Source organism: Gavia stellata, chromosome 31 (genome assembly GCF_030936135.1).
Source record: "Gavia stellata isolate bGavSte3 chromosome 31, bGavSte3.hap2, whole genome shotgun sequence".
NCBI classification, from domain to species: Eukaryota; Metazoa; Chordata; class Aves; order Gaviiformes; family Gaviidae; genus Gavia; species Gavia stellata.
In genome coordinates this window covers 4,247,821-4,275,798 of record NC_082624.1, presented here as the reverse complement: position 1 = coordinate 4,275,798, position 27,978 = coordinate 4,247,821, and the positions used below count along the sequence as shown (strand labels likewise).

The window sequence follows — 27,978 nt, the reverse complement described above, 5'->3', positions numbered from 1 at the left end:
CTGAATCAGGCCCCCCACCCTCCCGCAGACGGGGGTGCAGGTACCCCATGCCTTTCCCATGGGGTCTGATGCCCCTTGCACTGATGGGGAAACTGAGGCACAAGCATGGAGACAAGTGGTTTCTGTACTAACGCCCTAATCCTGTGTGCTGTCCCCTCTGGGACACCCCTCAGGGGTGTTTTACCCCCCGGGGCATTACCCCAGCTCCCTGCTGGGGTATTTATAAGGCACTTAGCACCTTCCTGGCCGAGCAAACGGAGCATGGAGGGATGCTCAGCCTCCTGATGGGGCTGGGAGCAGGCAGGGAAAGGGGGGGAGCTGTGACTGAGCCCCCCAACACTAAACCAGCCTGTTAAAAACCGCTGCGGCGCTTTTCTCCGCGTGATGCGCAGACCAGGGCTTTGCCTGGCACCTTGGTGACAGGAGGGTGACAAAAAGCATCCTCCATGCCAGGGCATCCCTCCCCGAGGCCCGGCACGGCTCTCCCTGCAGCGGGGGCTTTTCCCACCCCGGTACCATCGCAGTGCCCCGGCATCCTCCCCTCCGCCGGGCGAGGCGGGGGGCTTTGCCACCCTGGCGATGGGGACACCCCGAGCGGCTGAGCCTCCTCCCCGCCTCCCTCCTCCCACCCCGGCCCCCACTAGCTCCGATCCTCCTTCCCTCCGCAGAGCCGACAGCCTCCCAGGAGAGGTTCGGCCCCTCTTTGCACGGGCTCTCCCCACCTTTAAAGGCTGCCGCTTCGCGCATCGCCCACCCGCCTTCCCATCACCAGGCCGGGATCAGTAGGGTGCTGCCGGCTCGATGGAGCGAGGGGCTGCGGGTGCTGCCCTTGACGGTGGGCAGCCCTGCCTTGCCCACGGCCGCCTCTCCCGCTAGCTGCTGCCGGAGGGAGATGCAAACCGGGGACTAGCCCAAGGACGGGAGGCTGATGGGGTGGGGACGCAGGGGACAGGATGGATCTGGATGCTCCCAAGGCGTAGGACGCGCAGCCCCCAGGGCCGGAGGAGGAGGAGAGGACCCGACCCCGGCTGCCTCCCCCATGCTCCGTCGCCGCTGCTGCTCCGGAGACGTTGGCATCGCACGTGGGCTCGCCAGCGCGGCGGCAGCCTGGGTTTCACCCGGTTTTTCCCTCGCCTGCCCCGAGCGCGGGGATCGCCCGAGGAAGGAGGGGAGAAGCTGCTCCTTGGCTTTCCCTGCCCCGGCGGGGATGCGCCGGCGGTGAGGGAGGGCAGGTTTGCAGAGAGCCCGTGGCTTCGGTTCATGCCGGTGTCTGGGGGGCTTCGGCCAGCGCCATGCAGCCCATCAGCCTGCAGAACCTCTCCATGTAAGCCCCGCGCGCCGCTTGTTGCAATTCTTTGCAACTCGGGTTTATCAGCGGTTTATTCTTAGTGCCGTTAGACACGGCTATTCCTCGCGGGGAGGGGGGGAGAGAAAACAACTAACCCCCAACAAAACACCCTGTTTCTCTCCCTTTCTCTTTTGTCTCCCGCCGCAGATGTTTCCAGCTCCTCATGTTCTCCTGTCAGACCCAGGTAGGTGGATGTGTTTTACTAACCCCGCGGCACATCTGGCCGCACCGCGGAGCCGGGCTGGGCGAAGGCACCCGCGATGCGCTGCGCTAACCGCTTGCTCCGGGGATGTCCTTTGCTCTGGTGGGGGGCTTTCCTGGTGGCCGAGGGGGCCGGTGCATGTCCACCCCAGGTGGTACCCAGCTCTGGGCAGGGGAATGATGCTGCCAAGGTTGCCCGCGGGGATGGGTCCCCACCGGAGCCGACTGCGCCCATCAGCACCAGCCTTGGGGGCTGTAACGGGCCGGCAATGGGGTATGGGCGATGGGGAGGCACAACCTCCCCGGACCCCTCCGGTTTCCCATCTGGCTGGGGCCGGAGAGCCCAGGCAAGGTCGGCGGAGAAGCCCTCCCGGGACAGGCGATACATTTCTTGCAGCCTTGCCCGGGGAGGGACGTGCCAAATCCATCAGCCTTGAGCTCTCGGGGCCGGACTCTGCCCTCGCTCACGCCGAGGCCGGCTGCCGAGGGGGTTAACGGGGCAGAGCAGGTTCTGGTCCCCCCACCAGCGGGGTGGTGTGAGGTTCGACACCCCCCTTCCCTCTCCCCCCCCACCCTCTCAGGCTGCACCGTCCCTTTTTGTGGGCTTTAGAAAGGCAGCGGCTATTAAAATGCACTGTTCCATATCAGCACCCTCTGCTCCAGAGCCCGAACAAAACCCCCGTAGCTGCCGGCCCCAGCAGCCTTAATACGAGCTCGGGACCTTTCTTCCTTGTTTTTTTTCTTTTTTCTTTTTTTTCCCAAGGTAAATGCTTTTATTTCTTTGAAAATGAGAGGGGAAGGGAACTGCCTTTGATGGAGAGGGGCCGCCCCCCCAGCCCACCTCCTCGGCCAGCCCCAAAGGCTTTAAAGTGGATCCTGGCAGGAAATGAGTCCCCAGGCACACACAAAAGTGGTGGGGTGCGGGGGGGGCAGGCAGTGCCCCCCACTATCCTGCTGCTCCCCACCAGCATGAGCGGGCAGGGCTGGGTCCCCTCGTGCCAGCCTTCACACCGGCGATGCCACAGCACTGGGTATGCGGGGCGGCGGGTCCCGTGCACCCGGGTGATGCTGCGCACCCCAAACTGGGCAGCCAGACCCCAAACGCTCCCTGGGTCTCCCCATGGGATGAGCTCCCGGAGCCATCCCCCTGCTCGCAGCCCTTTCGGAGCTGGTTTTCGGGCCGGCTCAGCCAGGGCCGCTGTCCCTTGGGCGGCTCAGCCGGCTGCGGTGCTGCCCTGAGCCCCGCCGTCCCGCTTGCACCGGGATGAAACCAAGTCTTCTCTTAAGATGCCTGTTGAGACGCGCTGGTTGGAGTCTGGCGTGGGGACAGGGGTGACCACCAGCACTAATCCCCCCCCCTCCCCAGCTCGTCCGCAGTAATTAGCTGCCCTTTACCGTACAATAACCCTCGTGTGTTTGTGCTGCCCCGTTAGCATAACCCGGGGAGCTTCTTGGAGTCCATGAGGTGTTTTATTCCTCCGCTCCCAGGGCTGGTGTGTGCTCGGGGTGGACTGGGAGGGGACAGCTCTGCTCCTGGGACACCCAGCCCGGCTTTAGGTGGGTTTCACCACCCATGAGGGACCCAGTGGGTGTTTTGCAGGCATATCCCTTGCATCCCAGCCTGTCCTACCGATACCTGCCTGGGAGCAGAGGGTGCTGCCCGAGCTGCTGAGTGTCCGTCTGGCTCCAGGGCATGGCCGGGAGCAGCTCGATCCCGTTCCCGAGGGACCGGTTGGCTGTGCCTGGAGGAGAGCACCCTTCCCTGCGAGATCCTGCATCCTCCTCGTGCATGGGATGCAAAGCAACATCTCTGCCTCTCCCTCCCCACAATGCCAGTTGCTCTGGTGTCCGAAGCATCTGCCGGTGCCTTCGTCGCTGCTCAAAGGGGACCAGCTTGGCTGGCGATGGCTGGGAGCTCCCCCTCGCCCGCAGAGCGGGGTGGCGGGTGGATCTCCGTGTCCCCCGGGGCCAGCCCCAGCCCTCCCGCCCCGCCGGGCTCCCCGCTCCATCCCCTTGCCGTCGGCTGTCCAAAACAAATTGATTTTATTTTTCCCTTTGTAAACAAAGGGGGAGAATCAACCGTCTCCTAATTTTAACCAGTACGTGAGGGACCAGGGTGCCATGACCGACCAGCTGAGCCGACGGCAGATCAGGGAGTACCAGCTCTACAGCCGGACCAGCGGCAAGCACGTCCAGGTGAACGGCAAAAGGATCACCGCCACCGCCGAGGACGGCAACAAGTTTGGTAAGGGGCCGGCAGCTCCCCAGAGGGGTTCATCCGTGGCCCAGGACTGCCGTGCTCATGTAAGGGCTGGAAAATGCCTCTTCCCAGAGGAGTTTTGCAGGGCGAATGGGGGGTGTGGGGAGGTTTTAATTGCCCCAGCTGGCTGGTTTTATACCCCAAAATCCCCCAGATAACTCCCATGAGAGCACGGCTCCCAGCCAGCCAGCTCTGACCTCCAAACTTCCAAAATCATGCATTTCTCTGATACCATGAAGCATTTTTAAGCACTATATTTAGGGCTTTTGCATTCTAATCTCTTCCTGGCGTGAGACAGGCAACTTTTCCTGGAGGAGAATCACCTGCTCCCGGCATCAGCCTCTTAAATATCCATACATGGTGGGCAGCGCAGGCAGCCCACCCGGGGCAGAGCCCACCCCGGCCGCATCACCTTTCCCTGCGGGGTTTGCCAGGGAGCCCCAGCCCTGATGCCATGGTGATGGGCACCGCAGCCCCACAAAGGCCAGGCTGGCATCCCCAGCATCTAAAAGCTTTGGGAAAGGCTTTTTCAAAGCCCGGTGACCGATGAGGCTGGTTCACCACCTTTCCAGGTCTTGCCCTGGATTCTCCCCGCCGGCTCAGGCACGGGCTGTCGGGAGCACAGGACCCGCCGGGGTCATTGGTTTCAGTGTCAGCTCCCAACTTTGCAGCCACCGCTGTGCTGTAGAGAAACAATGAGACGAGGATAATTAACCTGACGGGTGCTGGACTCGGTCTAGCCCTGGAGAAGCCATTGAATCACCGACAATGCAGACGTGCCGGGGCAGGGGGGGGAGGAAGGGGCTGTTTCTCTCCCCAGAGCCTTCATCAACGCCCGGTTTGACTCTGCTGGGTTTTAACAAAGGCCCTTTAGCATCATGGCTGGGGAGCATCCCCAGGCAAGGGCTGCCCTGCCCCGGCTATGGGGGCTCGCCGTCCTCCTGGCCCCACCGCTGATGGGCCAGGGGGGCGAGATGGAGGCAGGGAGAAGGGGACGGGAGTAGTTTGGGTGCGGGTAGCTCGTGGAGGGGTGCTGCAGCCCCCATGGGACACTTCCCCCTTGCTCCCCTCCTTGCAGCCAAGCTCATCGTGGAGACGGACACCTTCGGGAGCCGCGTCCGCATCAAGGGGGCCGAGAGCGAGAAGTACATCTGCATGAGCAAGCGGGGCAAGCTCATCGGGAAAGTGAGTCCTGTCCCCCCCCAGTGCTCACCCTCCACGTGTCCCTGCTCCTGGAGCCCAGCCGGGGCATCCCACTGAGCGGCTGGAGCCGGGATACTCGGCCAGGCTGGTCCCCTTGTCCCCAGTCACAGGGGCTGTGTTGGTGCAGTGGGGGGGCTCCTCCTGCCCCCCAGAAGCTGCCAGTCCCCCTTCTCCTCCATCAGCCTGGCTCCTGCAGGGAGAAGCCCCCAGGGAGCTGGTCCCCGTGCACTGGGGTCGGTGCCACGGTGAACGTGGCAGGGATGGGGTGGACTGGGGTGGGTGGCAGCACCTGGTGCATCCCATCCCGAAGCCCCCAGCCCCATCCCCGCGGGCACTAAGTGCCCCTCTCCTCCTCCCGCAGCCCAACGGCAAGAGCAAGGACTGCATCTTCACGGAGATCGTGCTGGAGAACAACTACACGGCTTTCCAAAACGCCCGCTACGAGGGCTGGTACATGGCCTTCACCCGCAAGGGCCGGCCCCGCAAAGCCTCCCGCAGCCGCCAGAACCAGCGGGAAGCCCACTTCATCAAGCGCCTGTACCGTGGGCAGCTGCCCTTCCCCAACAACGCCGAGCGGCAGAAGCAGTTCGAGTTCGTCGGCTCGTCCTCCCCCACCCGCCGCACGCGTCGCACCCGCGCCCCTCGCCCGCGCACGTAACGCCCGGACTCACCCCCGAGCCGGGCCCTGCCCTCCTCATCCTCACAGCCTTCAGCCTCACCAGACTCTGCCCCTTCTCCCGGCACCCTCCAGCACTGTTCCTTCCCCACTTCTTTTCCCAAAGATGTTCTATTTTTGTACTCCTCTTGGGCACTGCGAATAGGTTGGGGAGCGCACGCTTCGGGCATGGTCACTGGTGTCTATAGCCCCACGCTGGCATCCCTTCATCCCTGGAGCATCCCCTGGTACCCACGTTCACCAGCCGGTACCTTTGCCCACTCCCCTTGGCAACCCCTCGGAGACTTGTCCCCATGCCACCGAGGGCTAAGACCCTCGGACAGGTTCCTGTCCCGCACGGACCCAGCTCTCGGTGCCAGGGATGGATGGGACCAGCCATGAGACTGCGGGATGTCCCCACCGGAGCGGGATGGAGAGCCCATCCCCGGCCCTGGGGTCAGTGGGATGCTGTGCCCGTCCCTGCGAGGGATGGCAGGGCACTGCGAGCGGCCAGGTGATGGGGAGCGTGGGGTGCCGGTCTGTCCGTCTGTCAGTCTGTGCAGCTCTGGAGGGGAGGTGGGGGTGCCTGGGCACGCAGACCCCGGGGCCAGCACTTGTATCCCCGTGGCCATGGGGTCTCTGCGTTATTTATTGGAGGGGAAGGTCTGTGCCCTCTCCCGGTGGCACTGGGGTGCCGGTGGCGTGCGGACACACGTTGGTTCCCCTCCAGGCTCAGCTGGCCAAAGAGAAACTGCCTTTAGTTTATTTTTGTTGGGTTTTGATGGGTTATTTGTGTGTTTTTACAAGCTCTGCTGTTTCCTTTACGAGTCAGTTTTAGGCCTAAACAGTTAGACTTTGGAGTTTATTTGTGTAAAGGAGGAAACCCCGAGGCAAATAAAAGCAAGTGTCTAGACTGATGGGGCCTGGGGGAGTTTTCGTTCCCGTGCCGAGGCTTTGCCACAGGCTTTGTGCCTGCTGGAACGGGGGGCACCCAGCTCCCCCTTGGCACAGGGTGTCCTCACCCACCTAGGGTGCGAGCACCCCATGCTCGGGGAGAGATGCTGTGTGGCAGGAGGATGAAGGCGACCGCTGAAGGGGACTCCCTGTGTCCCCATCCCCATCTCTGCCCCCCTTGTTTGTGTCCTGGGGGTGTCGGCTGCATCCTGGGGAACAGGGCATCGCTTCAGTGTGGTACCCAGCATGGTACCCGCTGCTCCCCCACAGGGCATCGCCCTCAGTGTGGTACCCAGTGTGGTACCCGCTGCTGCCCCCCCTCACGGGGCCACGGGCTTGCCCACCCCACGGCGGCCGCCCGTGGGGCTGTCCCCCCCAGCCCCGAGCTCGGTGCCCCCAGCCCGTGCCGTCCCACCCTCCCCATAATTGCTTTCCCCTCTGACAATGCCCTGGGAGGTGGCAGCCGGACCGCGGGGAGGATGTAATCCCTTAACCGGGGCTCACCCAGCCCCTACAAAGCCCAGCCAGCATAATGCGGGGAGGGGGGCACAGCTGGGGGGGGCGGTGGGGAGAAAATTATAACAGTTTGAGTTAAATGAAGCTTTAAAGCAGAAGAGAAATGCAACACCCAGCAATTACGGCCGAACAATGCGCCCGGCGCTGCCTGCCCAGGTGTGGCGGGCAGGAATTAGCCGAGCGGCCGGGGTAATTTTTTTTTTCCCCTCCCGTTTCCTTCGGCCCCACAACCCCGGCTCCTTGTTTCCGCAGGAATTCGAGACATTCTTGAAAGGAGAGGGCTTTGAGAAAGGGGCCGACTGGGTCCGGACCCTCCCTACCCCCGCTGCCCCCTCCCCAATTTAGCCAAAGCTTCAAAGGTAGAGGAGTTCCCTTTGTGTAATCTCCGCTTTAATTTTTCCCCGTCCCTTTTTCTCCCCCCCTTCTCTTCTCCTTCCCAAGCCCTTCCTCTCTTTTCTTTCAGGGTTTTCCCCTTCCTCCCCTCTCTTTCTTCTCGACCTCCCGGGATAGAAAGGGCTCGGAAGGGTGAGTCCTTTTTAATTATGGCTGGGGGAGAAAAAAAAAACCCAACTCACACTGCTTCTTTCTTGTTTTTTGAGGTGAGACCTGGGGCGGGGGGCGGAGGTGGGGACAGGAATGTCCTCTGTGCAGAAAGTGCACTGGAGGGTGTCTCGCCCCGCCGCAGCGTGCCCAGCCTTTCCCAAGGCTTTGCTCTCCCGGGGGCTGGGGATTCTCGGGGGGGCTTAGGATGCTGGGGGGGGGCTGCGCAGCCAGCGAGGGCAGCTCCCCACAGCCACGACCCCCGACCACGCAGGGGTGCTGGGTGCCAGCCCCCCGCCCTGCCGCTGTCCCCAGCCCCGTGGTCCTTGCACCCCACAGGGTCCCAGTTCTGACAGAGGGATCTCATGATCTGGACTGGGAGCATCACTGGGGTGGCCGGGGCTGGCGTCCCCCCGGGCTGGGTGTCCCCTGAGGCACATCCAGTCCAGCCCTCTCAGGGCTGCTGTCACCGGGCTGCCCCGGGGCGATGTCCCCTGCAAACCCAGCAGCCCTGCAATGGGGCAGCACGGGCAGTTTTGGGTCGGGCAGAGGGGCACAGGGAAAGGCCAAGGGCACGGGGCGGCGAGGCTGAACGATGCTCCTGCACATCCTCCATGGCTCAGCGAGGCCGAAGGATGCTCCTGGACATCCTCCATGGCTCAGCGAGGCCGAAGGATGCTCCTGGACATCCTCCATCGCTCGGCGAGGCTGAAGGATGCTCCTGCACATCCTCCATCGCTCAGCGAGGCCGAAGGATGCTCCTGCACATCCTCCATCGCTCGGCTCCAGCCGGTTGCGGCGGGAGGCGGTCGCTGTAGCAACGTGCCGTGCGGCGCAGGGGAGGGGATGCTCGGTGCAGGCATGGCTCCCGGCGGACAGGCAGACCTGCCTGCGGCAGGCCATGGGCTCCCTTGAAGGTAGGGCCCTGCTTCCCTCTGCCCCCCATGCCCCGGCCCCCCAACAAGCCCCCCTGGCAGGGGACCAGCAGCTGCCTGTCTCGGGTCTGGCTTTGAAGGGCATCGCTGGGATGAGGGGTGACGCTGCGGGGCCAGCGCGCAGACGGGGGGCTCCGGCGAGCGCGTTCGGACATGGCTTTTGGCGGGTGCACGCGAGGGGGCAAGAGCCAGTGCGTGGTGCCCGGGTGTCCAGCTGGTGCAGGATAGGTGCTTTTCCAAACTCCTCCTTCCCACCGGGCACCCCCGGGTGCTGGGCTCGTGGCGCGGGGGGCTGAGCCCACGGTGGGCGCCGTGGCCGGTTTAGGCGCCCGAGCGGCCCCAGGCGCAGGTGGCCGATGCTGAGCAGCCGCTGCGGTTGTCTTCATGCTTGAGAAACTGGGTTAGCACGGGGGAGGCGGCCACAGCCTCAATTATTCACGGGCACGGCCCCGGGGGGCGGCCGGTGGGGCTGGGGCTGGCGAAGCCCCTTCAGCGTGGGGGCACGGTGGCATCTCGGGGCTGAGGCGGTGATGCTCTTGGTCCAGCGAGCCATGCTGGCCCGGGTACCAAAGGGCGTAGGGCGTGCATCCCCCTGGACACGCATCCCTGGGCGTGCATCCGCTCGGACATGCATCTAGGGGGTCCGGCAGCCCTCGCTTGAGCCAGGAGGGAAACTGAGGCAGCAAAGAGCATCGAGCACAGCACTGGGGAGAGGATCCAGAAACAGAGCTGCTGTCACCAGGCAGCTCTCTCCCACACAGAGCTGGGAATAGACACCGGCTCCCAGCGCTGCGGCACCCACGCAGCCCCACCACCCCCGGGGGGGTCCGGCCGTCGCACCGGTCCCGTGCCGGCCGCCCGGGTGCTTGGCCAGGCCCGCGTGCCGAGGGGCTCCGGGGGGACGGGGGTGGCCGCAGCCTCCCTGCCCTGCCCCAGCCCAGCCCCGGGCGCCCAGCCAGCCCCACGGCGAGCCCCGGGGGCTCTGCCCGAGGGCAGGGGCTGCACCGCAGCCCCCCGGGCACCGGGGGCTCGGGGTGTGGGGGGCAGCGGCTCTCCCCGCTGCCCACCTTTGGGCTCTCCCTGGCAGGGTCCAGGGGCAGGGCAGCCTCTGCAGAGGTCAGGGCTTGATTTTTAGCAGATGCTCAGCACCTCGCTGGGTTCTGTTGGCCCCGCGGATGGAAATTCCTGCGATGTCTCCCCTCCCAGGGCAGCCAGGGGTGGGTGCCGCCCTCGGAGCACCCCTACACCCAGGCTGGGGGGGGGTGTCAGGCCGGATGGGGGGGTGCCATCCTCACCCACCAGGTCGCAGCCCAGCCCACGCGCCGCGGGGTGCTCAGCACCCCTGCTCAGCGCTGCGGGGCTCGGGGGTGCTAAAACCCCAGCCGGGGCGCGGGGGGAGCAGGGAATGCCGTCCCCAGCTGCATCCCCTGCTTGCAGCGGGGAATGGAGGGGGTGCTGGGGACCCCCAACACCGGCCGGGTTATTTCTGGCAGCCGGGCGGTGCCGGGCAGGCCGGGTTTATTTATGTTTTCCTCCCTCTTTGTGCCGGGGAAGCGGTAGGAGCGGGAGCGAGCAGCGGCGGGAGCGAATACTGCTTCGTCATGATGCCGGCTAATTCTCCTCTTGTTCGGAAAGAGACTGAGCCAGCAGCAGAGGTGGGGAGAGGCGAGCGGCACCCACCCACCCACGCACCCATCCATCCATCCATCCATCCATCCATCCATCCACCCACCCACCCACCACCCACCACCCACCCACGCACGCCCTACCCGGCACCCATCATCGGTTATCGGTGCGGCGGGCGGCACAGCCGCGGTGCTGGGGCTGGGAGATAGGCTCGCACACCCGCACGCCCGCGCCCGGCTGTCACGCTCTCGGATGCGCGCCGCAGCGCGCCGGCGGTGGCTTGGCCGCAGCCAGGGCAGCAGGCCCAGCAGCCCACGGGGCGACTCGGTGGCCGGGCGAGCGGAGGAGGCCAGGGGTGTCGTGAGCCCCCACCAGCTCCCCGTGGCTGGAGCTATGCGGTGTCCCGGTGGTCCCTAGGTGAGTGGCCGTGCCCGCGTGGCTCCGTGGGGAGAGGGGAAGGAGGTGGCCACGGGTGGGGGACACGCAGCCGGGGGGGTCTGGGAGGGCCGGTTCATCGGGGTCGGTGTTGGCCGCTCTTTGCTTTCCGTCACCCTTCAGTGCCGCCGCCCCCCCTCCCCTCGCTCCGCGTAGCCCCTGCTCCTGGGGGGCCGGGGACAGCCCCACATCTTGTCCCCCGTCTTCTCCGGGGGCTGCGGCCATGCCCCCTCCCCACGCCCGGCACGGCAGAGCCAGCTGCCCTTGCTGGGGGGCCGCGGGGACGGGAAGGGCGGTGACCCGAGGCGGGGACGCGGGGACACGGGCTCCATCGCTGACAGGGGGGTACTCCTCCCGCGGCTCCCACCAACGTCCCCTCCACGGCAGCACGGTGCTCCCAGCACCCCACTTCACCCCACACCCCCCCGCGACACCCCCCCACAGCGGGGCTGGAGCGGAGTGGGGACATCCCGCATCCTCCTTCCCTGGGGACATCGCCATCGGCACTGTGTCTCCCAAGGGAGGAGGCCAGAGCAGCCCAGCCATTCCCAGCCCCACTTGTGGAGTGAGTTTGTTGGGTCTCAGCGCTGTTGCTGGGGGGGCACCCCCATCCCTCTCCCCCCCGCGTGCAGGCTGTGACAGGGTTTGATGCTCCCTGTGTGCAGCGTGGTGGGGCTGTGGCGGTCGGGGTCTCATCGTGGGCACGGGATTTCGGAACCCCCCCGCTCCTCCTGGCCCCATCCAGCCCCGCTGGCAAGGCACCGAGGTGCCAAACTCCCATTGCCCCACTGCTGTGGAGCATTGGGGGGGGATACCTGGGGGGGAGGAAAACTGGGGTGCAAAGCATGGCCCCCCAGCTCTTGCCCATGGATGGAGCCGTCTCCCGGGGGGGTCAGCTCCTGGCCGTGGGCGTGCGGGGCCGGTGGTCAGGCAGGGCTAAGCCCAGCCTCTCCCGGGAAGACCTGGGCCACCAGCTGCCACCTCGGCCCCGGGGAGCCCCCGGCCACATCCCACTGCCCGGTGTCCTGCTAAGGGGGTGCCCCCACTGCCATGCACGGCATCGGGGTACGCGGGGACCCGCCACCCCAAGGTGCTTGATGCAGGGTATCCCGTGGGGCGGTGCCCGGGGCCGGCCGAGCTGGGGGCTCCTCGGGGACCTGGGGCATCACCAGACCCACGCCGGGAGCCCCAGAGGGACGCGGCCGCCGCACACACCCCCGGTGGGTCCCTCCCGGCCCCTCTGCGTGCGGGATGAGCAGGCTAATCCCGTTTTAATCCCAGATTATGTGCCACGTGAACCGCTGCCCAAAGCGGGCTGCGGCGTGGCCATCGGGGCAGGGGGGCCGGGGATGGACCCCCCCCATCCAGGAGCTTTAGGGCAAGTGCCACACATCCCCACTCTAAACTTGTTGGGGGGGCTCAGAGCCTCCTGGCAGGGCTGGGGGCCAGCAGAGCAGCTGGGTTGGCCCAGATCCCTTGGATGGGAGGAACCGCACAGTCGGAGGAGGTGGAAATGTCCCCTTCATCTCCAGCTGCTCCTGGATGGGGCAGGCGGATTGCTGCTATCCCCCCCAGCCAGGGAAACTGAGGCACGGAACAGCCCTGTGTCCGCAGGAGGGGAGATGGGCAGGGTGCACCATCGCCGAGGGGATGGAAAAATCCCAGGGGCCAGGCGCTGGCAGCTGGTGGCTTTTAAGGCCACCGAGGCGTCCCTTGGCAGGGCTGTGCTGGGCAGGGTGCAACGGCACGGAAGCAATGGGCTGTCAATAGCCGAAGGGTCGCTCCCCTCCGCCGGGCGATGCTCTGGCGAGGAGGGAAAGGGCGAGAAACAGGACAAAGGAGGAACTGGACACCGGTGAGACGCGGGTTGGGGACCCACGTGCTCCCCGCCAGCTCAGCCCCGCTGCGATCGAGTTGCCGGTGGGGCCCCTGTGTGCGGCGGTGCCTTGGTTTCCCCTTTCCCGTGCCGTGTTTGTGTGGGGTTTGCGGCGGGAGGAGGAGAAGGCGGCCAGGGCTGGGCTGGGAAGCACCGGACGCCGTTCCCAGGGCTGGCGGGAACCGTCTGTTCGGGGAACTTGTGACCCCGCCGTGTCCCCCCCGCTCTGCCGCTGGCAGGGAGCCGGGGCAGCTGTGGGAGCGGCGGGGTGCCCATGCCCAGCACGACAGCAAGGGCAAGGCAGGCAGTGAGGAGGAGGAGGAGAGAGAGGGGAGGAAGGCTGGGGGTCCCTGCCCGCGCCCCCCCGGGTGAGGGGGTTCGTGCAGCCTGGCCCCGGGCCCGGGTGTCGGGCGCTGATGGCTTTGGCGGCTGTGAAAACTCCAATCCGGATTTCCTCGGGGTGGGGAGGAGGGAACTGGCCTCTTCCCGCTGAAGCAGCAACCCTCCCCACGGCCCCCCCGGGATGTGCCGCACAGGGGGGGCCGGCACCCCTGCAGCCCAGCAAGCCCCCACTGGCACGTGGTCTGTCCGTTTGTCCATCCCTCCCTCCCTCCATCGCTCTTCCTCTTCCCATGCATCCCTGCCCAGCACCTTTCGCTCAAGCGCTGTGTACCCGCAGCATCGCCCCGGGAGGGGGGCACGGTGTTACCCCCCCTCGCCCTGCTCCCCCTCGCCCTCCTGGCCAGGAAAATCCCAAACATTCTCCGGGCCGGCCTTATCTCGGCGAGCAAAGGAGCGTGCCGGAGACCTGCCAGCCAGGGCTGCCGGGGAGATTGGAGGTTGCCATGGGGAGAGAGGCTGCCATCGGGGCGGTGGCTCCCTGCCTGCACCAGATAAGGTGTCCCCGCGTCCCCCGACCCGGGGGGGGACCATGCCTGGGCTGGTTGTGCAGCCCCGGCACCCCTCGCCAGCCCTTCGGCTTCGTCGCGGCATCTCTCCGCACCCCTGGCTCGGGCTTGTTTTCCTTCCCCGCCAGCATCCGCATCCACCCGTCCCCGCACCCACCCTCCCGCCGGCCTCTGCCGCTTTCTCTGCCTCCTGCTATTTGCTATCTCATCCATCTGCTCGCCACCACCGCCGCCGCGTGCCACCGCGTCCCCACCGCCTTGTCCCCAGCCAGCCCGTGCCCCCAGCGCCGTGGGGTGCGAGCCGGAGGCAGGGGGCTGCCCTGGCTCTGCCGCTGGAAAGTGTGAGCTCATGGGTGTGCGGGGCGGCTGCTGCTCACCCGGACAATGCCGCCTTGTACCGCGCTCGGTGCCGATCCGGGGGTGCCCATCCCACTGGCACGAGGTCTTACAGACCCTTGGGAGGACTGGGAGGTGCTGGGCATGGGTGTGAGCGGGTCAGGCCCCCCCCAGTGCCAAAGCCAGGGCTTATTTGTGGCAGGGTGGTCTCAAAGGAGGGACGATGCTTGCATGGAGCGGCTCAATCCCGGAGCCACTGGCAGAGCCTCCTCGTCCCGGCTCGACCCTCGGAGGAGCGAGCCGAGGGCGGTACGTCGTGCCGGGCTGGCTGCCGGCAGCTGGAGGATGCTCTGGGCTTTGTCAGATCTGGTCCTTCTCCATCTCTGCATCCCGCAGGGATGGGCTCTGCGCCCGTGCTGGGAGGCGTGGGGCTGGGGGACAGTGGGGCTGGGGGTCCCCAGAGGTTGTGGCATCTCCCCAGCTCTGCGCACAGGCTGCTGGGGGGGGTGTCCAAGGCTGGAGGGCACCATGCCGCTGTTGCTGTTGTTGTCTGGATTGCACGAGGTTTTCCCAATGCCCTCCCCTCTGAAAGGAGAAGTTTTGAGGAGAATGGGGAATTTTCCCCTTTGTGTGTGGCATTGTGGGTTTAAAGAACAGGGAGGGCTTGGGCCCGGGGGGCTGCGGAGCAGGGGCTGAGCACAGCATGCCCATCCCGCTGCCGCTGGAGCCTTCTCGAGGCCGCTCGCTGCCGGCGGACAAAGGGCTTCATTACCTCTGCTCTGCTTGCCAGCGCTCGTCAGCAGCCGCCGTGCCGCCGGGCAGCGGGGCCGGCAGCCGGCACGGGCAGGGGCGGCACGCAGCAGGGCAGGGCGCTGCGGGCACCGGGGGGGTTTGCAGGGACAGCAGAAGGACAAGGTTGAGCTTCACACCGTTGTCATCCTGCAAGCCACTATCACCTCTCTCGTCTCCGTTGCAGAGGCAGCACCCAAGTCCCAGCCGGCGTTAGCGCCCAGAGGGATGTGGAGCCACAGAGGCAGTGGTGAGTGGGGGTCCGGCACGCCCCAGCGCCTCTCTCCCACCCCGGGGCAGACCCGGAGCTGTTCGGCCACCCCAGGGATGGCGGCATCCTTGGCAAGCCTGTCCTGCTGCCAGCGTGTGAATATTTGGCAGTGGGGCTGTGCCAGCCTGGTGCTGTACAGGGGGCTGCTGAGCTCAGCCCCACAGCAGGAGGGCGGTGGGGAGCTGGGGTCTACTGCTCTGGGGTCTACTGTGCTCTCTGCCCACCCCGGCGGTGCCCCAAAACCCCTGCTCTCCCCATGCAGGACCCTGTGACTGACACAGCCCCTCCGGCCCGCAGCTGAATGGAAAGACTGCAGAAGGTAAGGGGGGGCTGTGGGCAGGGTGCTGGGGGGCACAGGACGGGGTGCTGGGGGCATGCAGGCAGTGGGGAGCCCTGCACCTAGGGAAGGCACGCAGGGGCTGGTGGCCAAGGGCAGGGGCTGGTGGCCAAGGACATCGGCAGAGAGCCACCCTGGGATGCTGCTAGCAGGGCCCTGCCTTCCTCCCCCCCTCCTCCTCCTCCTCCTCCTCCCAGCCCAGCCTGGCAGCACCATCTAGTGGCAACGTGTCCTGGCCAAGCCACTGTCACCTCCCGGGTGTCCCCTGCCCTGAACCGCAACGCTGGAGGAAAGGAGACCCCGGAGCCCATCCAGAAATACCCCATCCCCAAGGGCATTTCACCCCGGTGCACTGAGGTCCATGGGGCACAGGGGTGTCCCCGGGCCCCCCTGCCATGTCCCGGGGTCCCAACCATGACCCTGAGCCCCTTCCCAGGCCAAAATCTCCCCTTTTTCCTTCCAGCAACCGCTGACCTCCCCTGGGAGCGTCTGTTCCTCCCGCGGGTCCAGCGTCCCCGGATCGCCCTCCAGCATCGTGGTAAGAGGTCGCTCGCGTCTCCCCACCACATCCCTCCATCTGCCGGGTCGGGATGTGCCTCCTCAAACCCTCTCCATCACCGTGGCAGGGCCACGGAGGATGCCAGCCCCAGGGAAGCCCTTCCTGTTCCCCGGTGTTCCCTTTCCACACCCAAAAACGAAGGTGCTTTTCCTTCCTTCCAGGCCAAAATGGACAACGAGGTTCTGGGCTACAAGGACCTGGCCGCCATCCCCAAGGACAAAGCGATCCTGGACATCGAGCGCCCCGACTTGATGATCTACGAACCCCATTTCACCTACTCGCTCATGGAGCACGTGGAGCTGCCTCGGAGCCGAGAGGTGAGCATGTCCCAGGGCCACCCGTGTCCCCCGGTTGTTTGGGGGGGGCAGTGGGAGGAATCCCCCCGGACAGAGAGGTCCCAGAGGGCCTATGTGGGGCTGCTGGAATAAATCGCTTCTTGCCTTCTGCAGCGCTCCCTGTCTCCCAAATCCATCTCTCCTCCTCCATCTCCGGAGGTGAGTACCGACACCGCTTGCCCCAGCTCTGGGATGCACGTGGGGACTCCGAGGACGAGGGGGCGATGCCGAATTGTCGGGGTCTCGCTGCTCACCGGCCCCACTTGCCCGCAGGTCATCCGGGAGTGGCTGGAGAGCCGGACCCCCGGCAGCGCCCCGCAGCCCACCTCTCGCCAGAGCGGCAGCTCGGCCCGCAGCAGCGTGCAGCACTTCCACCGACCCGGTACGCTCCCCCGGCACCGTGACCACCCCCCGGCTCTGCCCAAGCCCCAGCGCAGACCCACCATGGGGGTGTGGGCCAGCCCCTTTCCAGAGCCGTGAGCTCCCTATTCCCGGCCCCCAACCCCCTTTTTCCTTGTAGAGACTGACACGACGGATCTCAACATATACAAGAAGCCTCCGATCTACAGGCAGAAAGGTGAGCGGGGGTCTCTGTCCCGCGGGACGGGGCACCCCAGGGCACTGCCTCACCCCCCTGCACCCCGCAGAGCACCATCCCGGCACCCACCACGGGAAGCATCTCATAGAGGACTTGATCATCGAATCCTCCAAGTTCCCGGCGGCACAGCCCCCAGACCCCAACCAGCCCGCCAAGATCGAGACTGACTACTGGCCGTGCCCCCCGTCCCTGGCCGTCGTGGGTAGGTGGGGAACAGGGGCAGGCGAGGGGGTGGCCTGCACCAGGGGGTTTATCCCCCCCCAGAGACCCCACGGGGGTGCTGGGGATGGATGTAACGTCCCCTCTTTTCCCCCAGAGACGGAGTGGAGGAGGCGGATGGCCTCCAAGAGAGGGGAGGAGGAGGAGGAGGACCTGACGGAGGAGATGAAGAACCTGCGGGAGCTCCAGAGGCAGGAGCTGAGCAAGGTGAGGGGCAGAGCGGGTGGGCAGGCACCCTGCGAGGGGCTGGGGACGTGCTGACACTGCCCCCCACCCATGTCCCTTCACCCCCAGGTCACCTCCAACCTGGGGAAGCTGATCCTGAAGGAGGAGATGGAGAAATCTCTCCCTATCCGGAGAAAAACCCGCTCGCTGCCGGACAGGACACCCTTCCACACGTGTACGTGGGATGCTCTTCCCGCATCCCATCCCATCCCTTCCCCACCCAGTGGCTCTGGCTGCCTGCACCCCTGCCAGCTCCCGCAGCCCTGCCTGCACCTCTGACCGTCTCTTGCTCTCTCGTAGCTCTGCACATGGGGAGCTACAAGAGCTCCTCGCTGCCCGCCTCCGGCAGAAGCACCCTCACCCGGGTGAGTGGGCAGGCAGCTGTCCCCGCGCTGCCGGGGCCACACGGCCTGGGACGGGGTCTGGGGGTGCCACCGCTCTGATGCTCTCCCCTGTCCCCTTGCAGCTGCAGTCGGCAGAGTTCAGCTCGGCAGGCAGCGAGAAGGGCAGTCCGGGTGAGCATCAGCCCGCCACGGCGTGGGGATGACCCTGGGGTTGGGAGATGGGGGGGTGTCCCGGCGGATGAGGGGGTGTCCCCAGGGATGGGGGATGCTGGGGCACGCCTGGACTCAGCAGAGGGTGGAAAACCACCACTCAGGGCTTGTCGTCACCTGGGGGAGGATGGTGGGGGGACACAGCGGGGGGTCCCCGGGGCTGAGCTCTGCTCCTCTCTGTTTTCCAGGCCTGCAGGTAAGCACTCGTCTGGCTGCCGGCGCGGAGACCCGGCGAGAGGGTGATGTACGCCGAGGGGGGGGGCACAGACACCGGGGCCACCTCTGTGATGGGTCCCGGCGGGCAGAGGGGAGAGCTGGAGGTGGGGAGGGTGGGTGTGCCAGTCCCGGGGCTGGAGCCCATCACCTTGGCTTCAGTTCGGGTGGGACAGGGCAGCCCTTTGGGGAGGTGGGGGTCGCGGCTGACGTCAGGCTGTGCCCCCTCAGAACGGCCAGCGCGGGCGCATGGACAGAGGCAATTCCCTGCCCAGCATGCTGGAGCAAAAGGTGAGCGGGGCTGGGGGTTGTGGGGGCTCGGGCAGGGCTGGGGGGGCCGTGGAGAGGGTCTTACAGCCTCCCCCCACCCCCTTGCAGATCTACCCCTACGAAATGCTGATGGTGACGAACCGAGGCCGCGTCAAGCTGCCGCCCGGCGTGGACAGAACCAGGCTGGAGGTAGGGGCTGAACGGGGGTCCTGGGGGGGGCGCGGAGGCTGGGGACGGGACCCGGCACCCCATCACCCTGCTCTCCCCCCGCAGCGGCACCTCTCCCCCGAGGATTTCCTGCGGGTCTTCGAGATGCCCCCCGAGGAGTTCAGCAAGCTGGCCCTCTGGAAGCGCAATGAGCTGAAGAAGAAAGCCTTCCTCTTCTGAGCCCACCTCGGCCCCGAGCTCAGTCCGTGTCGCGCCGTGTAACCGCTTTAGGGCTCTCAGCCGGTTTTTACTAGGATCCCCCCTTCCCCTCTCCCCCAGCCCCCCCGGCTCTGCCCCCCGCCTCGCTCCTCCTGCGGGAGAAGGGCTCGGGGGGCTCGAACCTGTCTCCGCCGCCCGCCTCGCAGCGGGGTGATGGGGCTGGGGGCAGACCCTGCCCGGGAGCAGGCACGGTTCAGGTGGGAGGGGAGGTGTGTGGGGGTTTCTGTGCTTTGTGTCCCCCTCTCCCCCCCAGGCACGCTGGCAGGACTCCGCTTTTGGCTCGCCGGGAGCATGCCGGCTCCGGCATGCGGGCGGCCGAGCCGCTTCCCTCCTCCCAGGGGGTCAGCTGCCTCCGGCCCCCACACCCAGGGTGCCTCTCTGCCCCCCGGGGTGCCCCTCTGCCCCCCCCGTGCCTTCACCCTGAGACTTGGGAAGAGCCTGGGAACCGACTCACTGCCAGACCGATGTGCTCCGGGCAAAACCAGGCCGGCATCCCGCCTTGCCCCCCTCCAGCCCCCTTTTTAACATCCTCCCCCGGTCCCTCCTGTGCCAACCGCTGCAGCGAGGACCGCAAGGACACGTACACTGCCAAAACCTGCCTGGCACCAGGCTGGCGGAGGGCAGGGCTGGGATGCCGGCGAGGTGGAGCACGGCGGGATGGGGCAGGGGGTGGCAGAGCGAGGGTCCTGGTGGGACCCTGGGGCAGCTCCTGCTGCATTTCTATCTGTGGATGCGCCCACAGCGGGGTGATGCGCTGGGGAATGCAGCAGGGCCATGGGGCCGTGAACCAGGGCGATGCAGCCGGGCAGAAAGAAGCAGGGCACGGCTCGACGGGCACCGCGGCTGCCGGGGTCTGGGCAGCGCTGCCTGGACCCCGTGGCCGTGCAGGCAGGGCTCGGCACCGGGCAGCACCTTCCCTTCTCACACCTCTCCCATCCCCTCTTTGGGCACACGTTTCGGGCAGGACCCCTCTGCCCCCGCACCCCTGGCTCCCCACGCTCCCCGGTTTCTGTTTCCAGCCACTTTCCAGCCGCTAGACCTTGTTGGGATGTAAAGAATGTAATTTATCGGGAAATCACTGGCCCATACTTGCCTTTCACTGCTACTCTACGAACGACATATCTATAAATATATATATAAATATGGGTTGTTTTCTGACTGGACTACAGTGATTCACTTTCTCTGTTTTGTTAGAGTTTATTTTATTTGCTGGTGTCGGAGAATCCGCGTGAGAGTGATTTTTTGCTTACAATTAAAGGTGAAATGGCTTTATCCAGCCCGGCTCCGCGCCTTTGCTTTCCCGGCCCCGGTCCCTGCAGATGGCGGTGGTGCTCCGAGGAGGGTGCGGAGCCCTTCCCCGCCTGCCCCCGCCCCGGCCGGGCTGTGCTGGGGGCCCGCAGGGCGTGTGCGAGCCGAGCCGGGCCGAGCCGAGCCGGGCCAGCGCTGCCCCGGCCCCGGCCGCGCTCCCGGTCCCGCTCCCGGTCCCGCTCCCGGTCCCGCTCCCGGTCCCGCTCCCGGTCCCGATCCGGCCGGGATGTGAGCGCGCCCGCACCATGGCCCGGCAGAGAGGTACGGGGTGGGGGGGTGTAAAGGGGTGCGAGGCTGCGGGGGGGTGCAAGCCTGCAAAGAGAGGGCAGAGGGTGTGCGTGAGGCTGCGGGGGGCGGAGCGGGGCGGGGGGGTGCCCGGGGGGTGCGAAGGGGCTGTGGGAGGGGAAGGGGGTGCAGGGGAAGGAGGGGAGCGTGCAAAAGGGGGAGAGCGGGGGTCTGGGGGGGTGGGAAGGTGCGCGGGGCTGTGGGATGGGTGCTGGGGAGGGAAGGGGTGCAAGGGGCAAGGCGTGGGTGTCAGGGCGTGGGGTGTCAGAGCGGGGACGGGGTGCCTGGGTGCCCCCAAACACAGTGGGCTGCGGTGGGGTGCTGGTGCACAGTGCTGTGGCAGGGTGTGGGATGCCAAGGCTTCTGCCAGCACCCTCCCTGGGGCGATCTGGGGGTGCAGCGGCCATGGGGGGAGCGCCTCCGCCCTCGAGCCGTGGCCTGGAGCCTTCCCCACAGTGACGGGTCACGCTGCGGCCAGGAGCAGCTCCGGGCTCGGGGCGGCCTCCAGCCTCCTCTGAGTCATCCCGCGCTGGGCGAGAGCCGCCCCGAGCGCCGGAGCGGGGCCCTGGGGTGCCCCCGAGCCGCTGCTCCCCCCTGCACCCCGCGGGGCGGCAGGGCTGAGCCCGGGCACCTCTTGCCCCTCGTTGCATGGAGGAAAAAATGCAGGTGGCTGCGGGGCAGAGGTGCCATCCCCGAATCTCCCGGGTGCTGGCATCGCCCAGGGCTCACACGCTCCCGTGGCATCCCTTGGGCAGCCCTCTCCTTCCTCTTCCTCCTCTGAGGATGAGGTTGGTGTCCGGCTGGGCCATGTACCACTGGAGCAGGGCGCTTTGCTAGGAGATGGTTTGTGTTTGGGGGGCGTTTTCCTCCCGCCCTGGAGACCGAGGCAGCTGTTTTTCATCTGGGCTGCCTTCCCTTGGCCCAGGCAGCAGGCAGCTGGCGAGGGCTCCTGGGTGAGGGCAGCCCCTGCCTTCTCCGCACCGGGCTGCGGGCACGGCCGGGCACCGCCAGGCACGGCTCTCCTGCCCCACCGAGGGCATCGGGGCTGGCCGGGGGGAGCGCAGGGGGAAGATGCAGGGAGGGCTGAGGGGGTGAGTGGACGGAGATGTCATTGCCGAGGAATTCGGCCTGGGCGGAGGAGAGGAGAAAGGGAGGGAGAGGAAGAGCCAGGCACATGGGGCACGGGGGACAGTCCCTGTCCCCCCCACACTCATATTCTGCCCGCAGCTCCCTTCAGCCAACCCCTGCCCCAGCCCCCCCGCCAGCCCCCCCCAGGGAGCTGGTCCCCCCTTCCCTTCCATTCCCCAGTTTCCAGGGAAATCCAGATGTTTGGGCCCAGCTCCGGCATTGCTCAGCCTCGCTGCCCTGCCAGATGTTTCCTCTCCCCCCCGGGCAAGGGTGTGTGCTCCCTGGCTGGGGACACCAGGGAGGGGGATGGTGCTCCCCCCATGCCAACCCCCCTGCAGGACCTTCTCCCATGTCCCCTGTAACAAACATGGGACTGGTGGGCTCCTTCCCCCCACCTGCCTTCGCCTCCCCCCGGGGCTGCCGCTGTCTTTAGGCTGTGTTGCATCCCTGCCAACCCGGAGCGATGCGGGATGCAGGGAGGTGGCAGGGCATGGGGATGCCGGGGTGGCCTTGGGGCATTGCGGGGAGTCACCGGGGCAGCGTCCCGACCAGCCATGGCTTCGCTGGGGTTGTCCCTCTTCCAGTCGGGAAATGGCAGGGGGACGGCGAGGAAGGAGGCTGGGAGCCGAGCGGGGCGGCGTGAGGGGAACCGGCACAGCCAGGCCCCGTGCCAGGAGGCAGTGGGTTTCGACAGCGGGTCTGCAACATTTTATCCCAGCTGGGAGCAGGGAGCAGAGCCCGGAGAGGCCGGAGCAGAGCGATGCAAAACACTTCCAGATGCACGGCAGGAAGGAGCCAGGGGGGAAGCAGGCAGCGACCCGGGGAGGGGGCCAGGGGGGCATCTGCCCACTCCTGCGCTGGCAGCTGGAGGTGCCCAGGGCGAGGGGGCTCTGCGGGAGCGGGGCGAGGGGCCAGGCTGGGGGTGTACGTGGTCCTGCTCTGCCATGTGCTCCTCCAGCGCAGGAAACGCCTGCACAGACCCAGAGCTGATGGGGCCACCACCGTCCGGGGCCGGAGGGACCCTCTCGTGGTGCCCGTAGCCCTCCGGGTCTCCCCCACCTCGGAGGGGCGCGGGGCGGAGGCAGCGCTGCATGGGGCGCAGGACTCCCGGCTTCCCCGGCTGGGGCGAGGAGGCACAAAGCAGCTCCTTGTCCTGCTCCATCCCTCCTTCCTGGCACGGCAGCGTTGGGGTCCCCAGCTGGCGCTGAGCCCCGACCCTGCTCCCTGCCCTCGGAGCAGGCAGCCGGTGAATGCTCAGCATTTTCGGCGTGCCCGGAGCAGCCTTCATCAGCTGCTGCCATGTGCTACGCTTCTTCCTCCTCCGCGGCACAGAGGAGCAGCCGTTGGACTGCCCGGCGCAGCCCCCGGCCATGGCTCCCCTTGCCCAACTGGGAACAAACCTGCTCTGTGAGCACACACAGAGGAGCCTTCAGCGGCGCGGGTCCCCGGCCCCCCTCCTCATCCTCCCCCGGCACCCCAGGCCCGTCAATAGCGGGATTGTGCAGAACCAGGGCAGGTGCTAGGAGTGGGGGCACGTAACCCCCATGTCTGTTTGCTCAGCATCGGAGAGCCGTTGCCAGCCCTCCCCGGTGCGGTGGGCAGGGGATGGGCATCCCTGCCTGCACCCTCCTCGGGCGGGGTGTGATGGCACGTCCCTCTCCCCTGCAGACCTGGACAAGCTGCTGTCGGACCTGCGGTCCTTCCTGCTCATCCTGGACCGGGAAAGCCTCAGCGCCACAGCTCAGGCCAAGAAGAAGTCGGTGGCCGATCTCCTCTCCCGGCTGCAGAGCCCCCCATGTGAGCGCGGGTCTGCGGGTGGGGGGACAGGGCGGCCCCTGGTTAGCACCCGGTGGGCAGTGCGGGGAAGGGGCCGGGAGCGGGGCTGTGACTGGGCGCTCCCCCCGCAGCAGAGGATGCAGAGTACATGATCATGCGCTGCCTCTCGCCCTCCCTGGGGACCCCGCAGGGCCGGGCCAGCCCGGGTGAGTCACGCGCTCTGACCTGCACCCCATCTCCGCCGGCGGCTCATCGTGCGCGGCCGGGGATGCCCGGCTCCTCGCCGACCCGGCACACCGCTGCCAGTCCTGCTTTTCCCCCCAGGAACCAGGACGGCGGATGCAACGGGAGGGAGAGCCTGTGAGTGCCACCCGGCCAGCACCCTGAGCCCACATGGAGGGGTAAGTGTGGGCAGTGGAGGGGTGGGGGGCTGCGGGTGTGTGGGGGGCAGCTGCACTGTGCTGGGACAGAGGATGGGAGAGGGACACCCCATGGCCATCCCTGCACTGCAACCTTGCTCGCACAGGGGTCCGGCCAAGCTGGGAAGGTTCCCATGCTGCCTGCCAGCTCCGGGCAGAGCCCCCCAGCAGTCCCTTGGGGACCCTGTGAGGTTCACCCCGGGGGGGCAGCACCTCCGGAGCACCCCTTCTCTCCCCAGAGCAAGGTGCCGGGCGTCTCGCCGTCCCCACCAGCCGACGACTCCTATGAAGATGCCGAACCTCTCAGCCCCAGCAGATGCACTGGCTCTGGTGAGCGCCCCACCGCACCCCCTCCCCAGCACCCCCACGCACCCAGCACCCTGACACCATCCCGGCTCTCAGGCAGTGCCGACACCGACAGCAGCCACTACGAGTCCTACGGGGAGGATGAGGACGGCGTGACGGACCGTGCCCACTACCTGCGGCGGCTGCCGTCCGCCAGCCCCGATGCCGAGCCCCCCGGCCGCCCCGAGGCGCAGCTCTGCGGCTTCCTCTGGAGGAAGCGCTGGCTGGGGCAGTGGGCAAAGCAGCTCTTCATCGTCCGGGAGCACGTGCTGCTGGTGAGCGGCCGGAGGAGGATGGATGGATGCATGGATGGATGCGTGGAGGGTGGGAGCAGGTCCCCGAGCTCTTCTGACCCTGCCGTGCCTCCGCAGTGCTTCAGGTGTGCCGCCGATGCACGGCCGGTGCTGGAGCTGGACCTGCGCGGCTGCCGCGTCGCCTACAAAGCCAAGCGTGGCAAGAAGATGCCGCACGCCCTGAAGGTGACGGGAACGGCTGGCGAGGCGCTGGTCATCGGCTTCCAGAGCCGGCAGCAGGCTGAGGACTGGAGGAAGGTTTGGAGGTGTTGCAGCCTGGCAGAGTTCTGCGTGGGCAGGAGGGGTGGGCAGGGAGAAACGGGGGCACAGCCCTGCTGGGGTGCTCTCGAGGTGGCTGGGGATGACCCCGTCTGTCCCCAGCTCCTCTCCCATCCCAGGGTGCCTGGAGCCCTGTTAGATGGGGAAGCAGGAGCCCAGGGCTGCAGCGCTCACCCTCTCCCTCGGCAGGTGATCGAAGAGGTCAGCAGCGATGCCCCGAGCGGGCTGGCAGCCATCAGCATCCCAGCATCGCCCTCCTCCAGGCTGGGCAGGGTGAGCCTCTTGTCCTCCCCCGGGAAACCCAGGCATGGGAAAGGGGCTGCTGGGGGTGGTGAGAGTACACCCCAATTCCCTGTCCCGCTGAACCCATTGGGTGATGCTGGGGAGGGTTGCATCGCCGTGGGGTGGGGGTCAGGCTTAAAACCTGCAGGGGACAGGGCTCTCTGGATCTCCGTTCTCAGACTGCTGGGTCCCAGCTGGGCAAGGAGGAGGAGGAGGAGGATTGCTCCCGGCAGAGCCCTGCCTGCAGCCGCCGGCTGGGAGAGGACACTAAAGGAGGTGCGGTGTGTGGGGACCGGGCGAGGGGGTGTCCCTGCACCCCGTGCCACCGCTGATGGGGGATGCACCCACAGGTTTCCTGGCGGTGCGGCTGCGCGGGCGGTGGCAGCGGCTGTGGTGCGCGGTGCGGCAGGGAGCCCTGCGCATGTTCCCCGAGCCCGGTGGTGCCCAGCGCCCCGTCTGCGCCCTGCGGCTGGAGGGCTGCGAGGTCTCCCCGGGGGCAGCCGCTGGCTCACCCCAGCGCCTCCGCATCCGCATCGCCCAGCGGGGCCGGGAGCTCGCCCTGCTGCAGGTGAGCAACTGCCATGGCACCCCTGCATCCCCCGCGTCCCTCACCAGCGGCGGGACCCACTGAGCCCAGACCCTCTGCCCCACACCAGACCCGTTCAGACGAGGAGAGGGAAGCCTGGCTGAAGACCCTGCGGGCCAGGGGAGGAGGAGAGCCAGCCTGTGACAGCTCCTGCACTGAGACCCCCAGGCTGGGCGATGCCAGCAGCTGCCCTGCTGCGGGGTGAGGAGACGTTGGCCGGGACACGGCCGGCCCCAGCCCTCCCCCTCTACTGCAGGGCCACGGGCAGTAATGGGACCCCCCTCCTGCTTGCAGTGGGCTGCTGCTGCGCCGTGTCCCGACCCCCAATGCCTACATGGATGACCCCTTCGGGCAGCTCCCGCCAGACGAGGCCCCCAAGCACCTTTACTCCAACGTGGAACGGCTGCAGCAGCTGGTAACCCCCGACGCTGATGCACCTTGCCCCCCCCCATGTGAGCCCCAGGGTGAGGGCGACGGGCTCCCACCGTCCGCTTGCCCACGGGCTTCTCCCCGGCTTCTGTCCGCAGCAGCAGAGCTTGGACCGAGCAGTGCAAGGGCAGCGCAAGAGACCCGTGTCTGCGCTGCCCATCGGTGCCTGCAGCAATGCCCTGGGCAGCGCCCTGCCCTCACAGGCAGGTGAGCAGGGGCTGGATGCTCCATCCAGGGGAGCAGTGGGGTTCCCCTGTGCTGGGACGGAGGCTGTGGTGCTTCCTCTGCCCTTCCTCCTGAGCATCCTTCCTCTGCCCTTCCTCCCCAGCATCAGTGGCAGCTCTCCGAGGCAGGGCTGCTAGCCCGCAGCGGGCAGAGGTGAGCCCTGAGCTCCGGAGTAGGGATCTCTCCCAGTCCCAGCGCACCCTGACGCTGCCTGAGAGGAAAGGGGCTCGGGATGGGCTGGATATCCTCATCGGTAGGCGTGCGGAGGGGCTCTGCTCCTGTGTCGGGGGGTGCCTGGCGTTGGCCGAGCAGCCGGCGGGGCCGAGGGGTGCCCAGGTTTGGCAGTGTCCCCGCTGTCCTTGCAGGGAAGAGAGCCTTCCCCAAGCTGGAGGAGAAAGTGGGGCAGCTGGAGAGGGCCTGCCGCATGAAGGGCAGGCTGAAAGCCGGCTCCGAGATGAACCTGCTGGCCATCGGCAAGTCGCTGAAGGGCCACATCGCCGCCACCGCCAGCTCGGCTGGCTCGGAGGTGGGGGGAGCGCTGGGGACAGGCACCGGGGAGGGCACGGGCTGCAGGGAGTGCGAAGGATTCAGGAGGGCAGGCATCGCCCCCTCTCCGCTCCGCTTTTTTCTGGCAGGGTTCATTCCTCACGCCGCTGTTGAAGCGCACTGCGTCGGCCAAGAGTGCCCTAAAGCCATCTCCCTCCCCGGTCATCGTGGAGAAGGGAAAAGTGCTGCAGAAAAGAAAGGTACCGGCCGGGAGCTGCGTGGGGTGGGCAGAGTTAAGGTGAGCCGGGTACCACACATATCGCTGGGACACGGCGGGGTTTGACCACCCGTCTCGGCCGCTCTCCAGGAGTGGGAGATGAAGTCTGCGATGTGACCAGCGCTGCAGCGGCCCCGGGGCAGCACCCGCCCCGCAGAGCGTACCTGCCGGACCGGGCATCTCTCAGCAGAACGTAGGGCTGCACGTGGATCGTGCAGGACCAGCCTGGTATCTGGGGTTTTTTATCCGTCAGTATCAATGCTACAACTACGCACATCTATTTTTTATATATATATATATATATACATATTAACTCTCCACCTGTGGGTTTCTAGTTTCTCTGGCGCGAGGGCTGGAGGGGGGCGAGCCCCTCGCAGCCCCTTGGTTTTGGGGCACAGATTTCCCAGTTGCAAACTCATGAACCACCGGCTCTGTCCTCGGTGCGGGTCCGGTCGAAAGAGCGCACCGGCAGCACCCCAGTCCCCCCCGTCCCCCCAGGGACATCCACTTGCAGGGGTGGGTGCAGATGCACCCTGGACTGAGCAACGGAGGGGGGGACAGGCAGGGTGGTGGGGGCTGCTTGGGGCAGCTAACTGCACCTTCCCTGGAGTCGGTGGGACCCGGGCTGGGCCCTGGGCTGCTTTCCAGCAGCTGTGTTTGTCATGGCTTGTTTTCAATTGTAGAAACGTATTTTTTTTTTTAAGGATTAAAAAAAAAAAAAAAAAATCATAAGATTTGGCTTCTACCAGGTTGTGCCATGGGAAAGGGTGAGCTGGGGCGGGGGGCTGTCCCCGTCCCAGTGTGAGGTGTGGATGGGGGGGTCTGTCCGCACCCCAGCACCAGATGTGGAGGGGGGGTGTCCCCATCCCAGTGCCAAATGTGGAGGGGGGGCTGTCCCCATCCCAGCACCAGATGTGGAGGGGGTCTGTCCCCACCCCAGCACCAGATGTGGAGGGGGGGTGTTCCCATCCCAGTGCCAGGTGTGGGTGGGGGGGCTGTCCCCATCCCAGCACCAGATGTGGAGGGGGTCTGTCCCCACCCCAGTGCCAGATGTGGAGGGGGGCTGTCCCCATCCCAGTGCCAGGTGTGGGTGGGGGGGCTGTCCCCATCCCAGCACCAGATGTGGAGGGGGTCTGTCCCCATCCCAGAGCCAGGTGTGGAGGGGGGGTGTCCCCATCCCAGTGCCAGGTGTGGATGGGGTCTGTCCCCTTCCCAGTGCCAGGTGTGGATGGGGTCTGTCCCCTTCCCAGTGCCAGGTGTGGAGGGGGTCT

The 27,978-nt window shown here is 66.8% G+C and overlaps 3 protein-coding genes across 3 annotated transcripts; all 3 read left to right on the top strand.

Annotated features, from left to right (window-relative positions):
* Positions 1–1,292: 1,292 nt before the first annotated feature.
* On the top strand, positions 1,293–5,670 carry FGF17 (fibroblast growth factor 17). The gene is made up of 5 exons (XM_059831400.1): positions 1,293–1,324; positions 1,496–1,532; positions 3,650–3,794; positions 4,888–4,994; positions 5,374–5,670. Exons 1-5 carry the CDS (start codon positions 1,293–1,295, stop codon positions 5,668–5,670), a joined length of 618 nt encoding a protein of 205 aa, XP_059687383.1.
* A 9,108-nt stretch (positions 5,671–14,778) lies between these two features.
* On the top strand, positions 14,779–18,555 carry DMTN (dematin actin binding protein). The gene is made up of 15 exons (XM_059831444.1): positions 14,779–14,832; positions 15,116–15,172; positions 15,654–15,728; positions 15,911–16,066; positions 16,199–16,243; positions 16,358–16,466; positions 16,605–16,661; positions 16,732–16,884; positions 16,999–17,108; positions 17,196–17,301; positions 17,427–17,491; positions 17,593–17,641; positions 17,869–17,876; positions 18,272–18,352; positions 18,437–18,555. The coding sequence occupies exons 2-15, from the start codon at positions 15,155–15,157 to the stop codon at positions 18,548–18,550; spliced, it is 1,146 nt and encodes a 381-aa protein (XP_059687427.1). The 5' UTR covers positions 14,779–14,832; positions 15,116–15,154; the 3' UTR covers positions 18,551–18,555.
* A 1,587-nt stretch (positions 18,556–20,142) lies between these two features.
* On the top strand, positions 20,143–27,305 carry LOC132319808 (actin filament-associated protein 1-like). Its single transcript, XM_059831542.1, has 17 exons — positions 20,143–20,158; positions 22,979–23,107; positions 23,218–23,292; positions 23,411–23,487; positions 23,745–23,835; positions 23,908–24,125; positions 24,222–24,401; positions 24,612–24,695; positions 24,899–24,980; positions 25,055–25,272; positions 25,361–25,491; positions 25,585–25,705; positions 25,818–25,926; positions 26,048–26,197; positions 26,310–26,470; positions 26,580–26,690; positions 26,798–27,305. Exons 1-17 carry the CDS (start codon positions 20,143–20,145, stop codon positions 26,822–26,824), a joined length of 1,980 nt encoding a protein of 659 aa, XP_059687525.1. The 3' UTR covers positions 26,825–27,305.
* Positions 27,306–27,978: the final 673 nt, after the last annotated feature.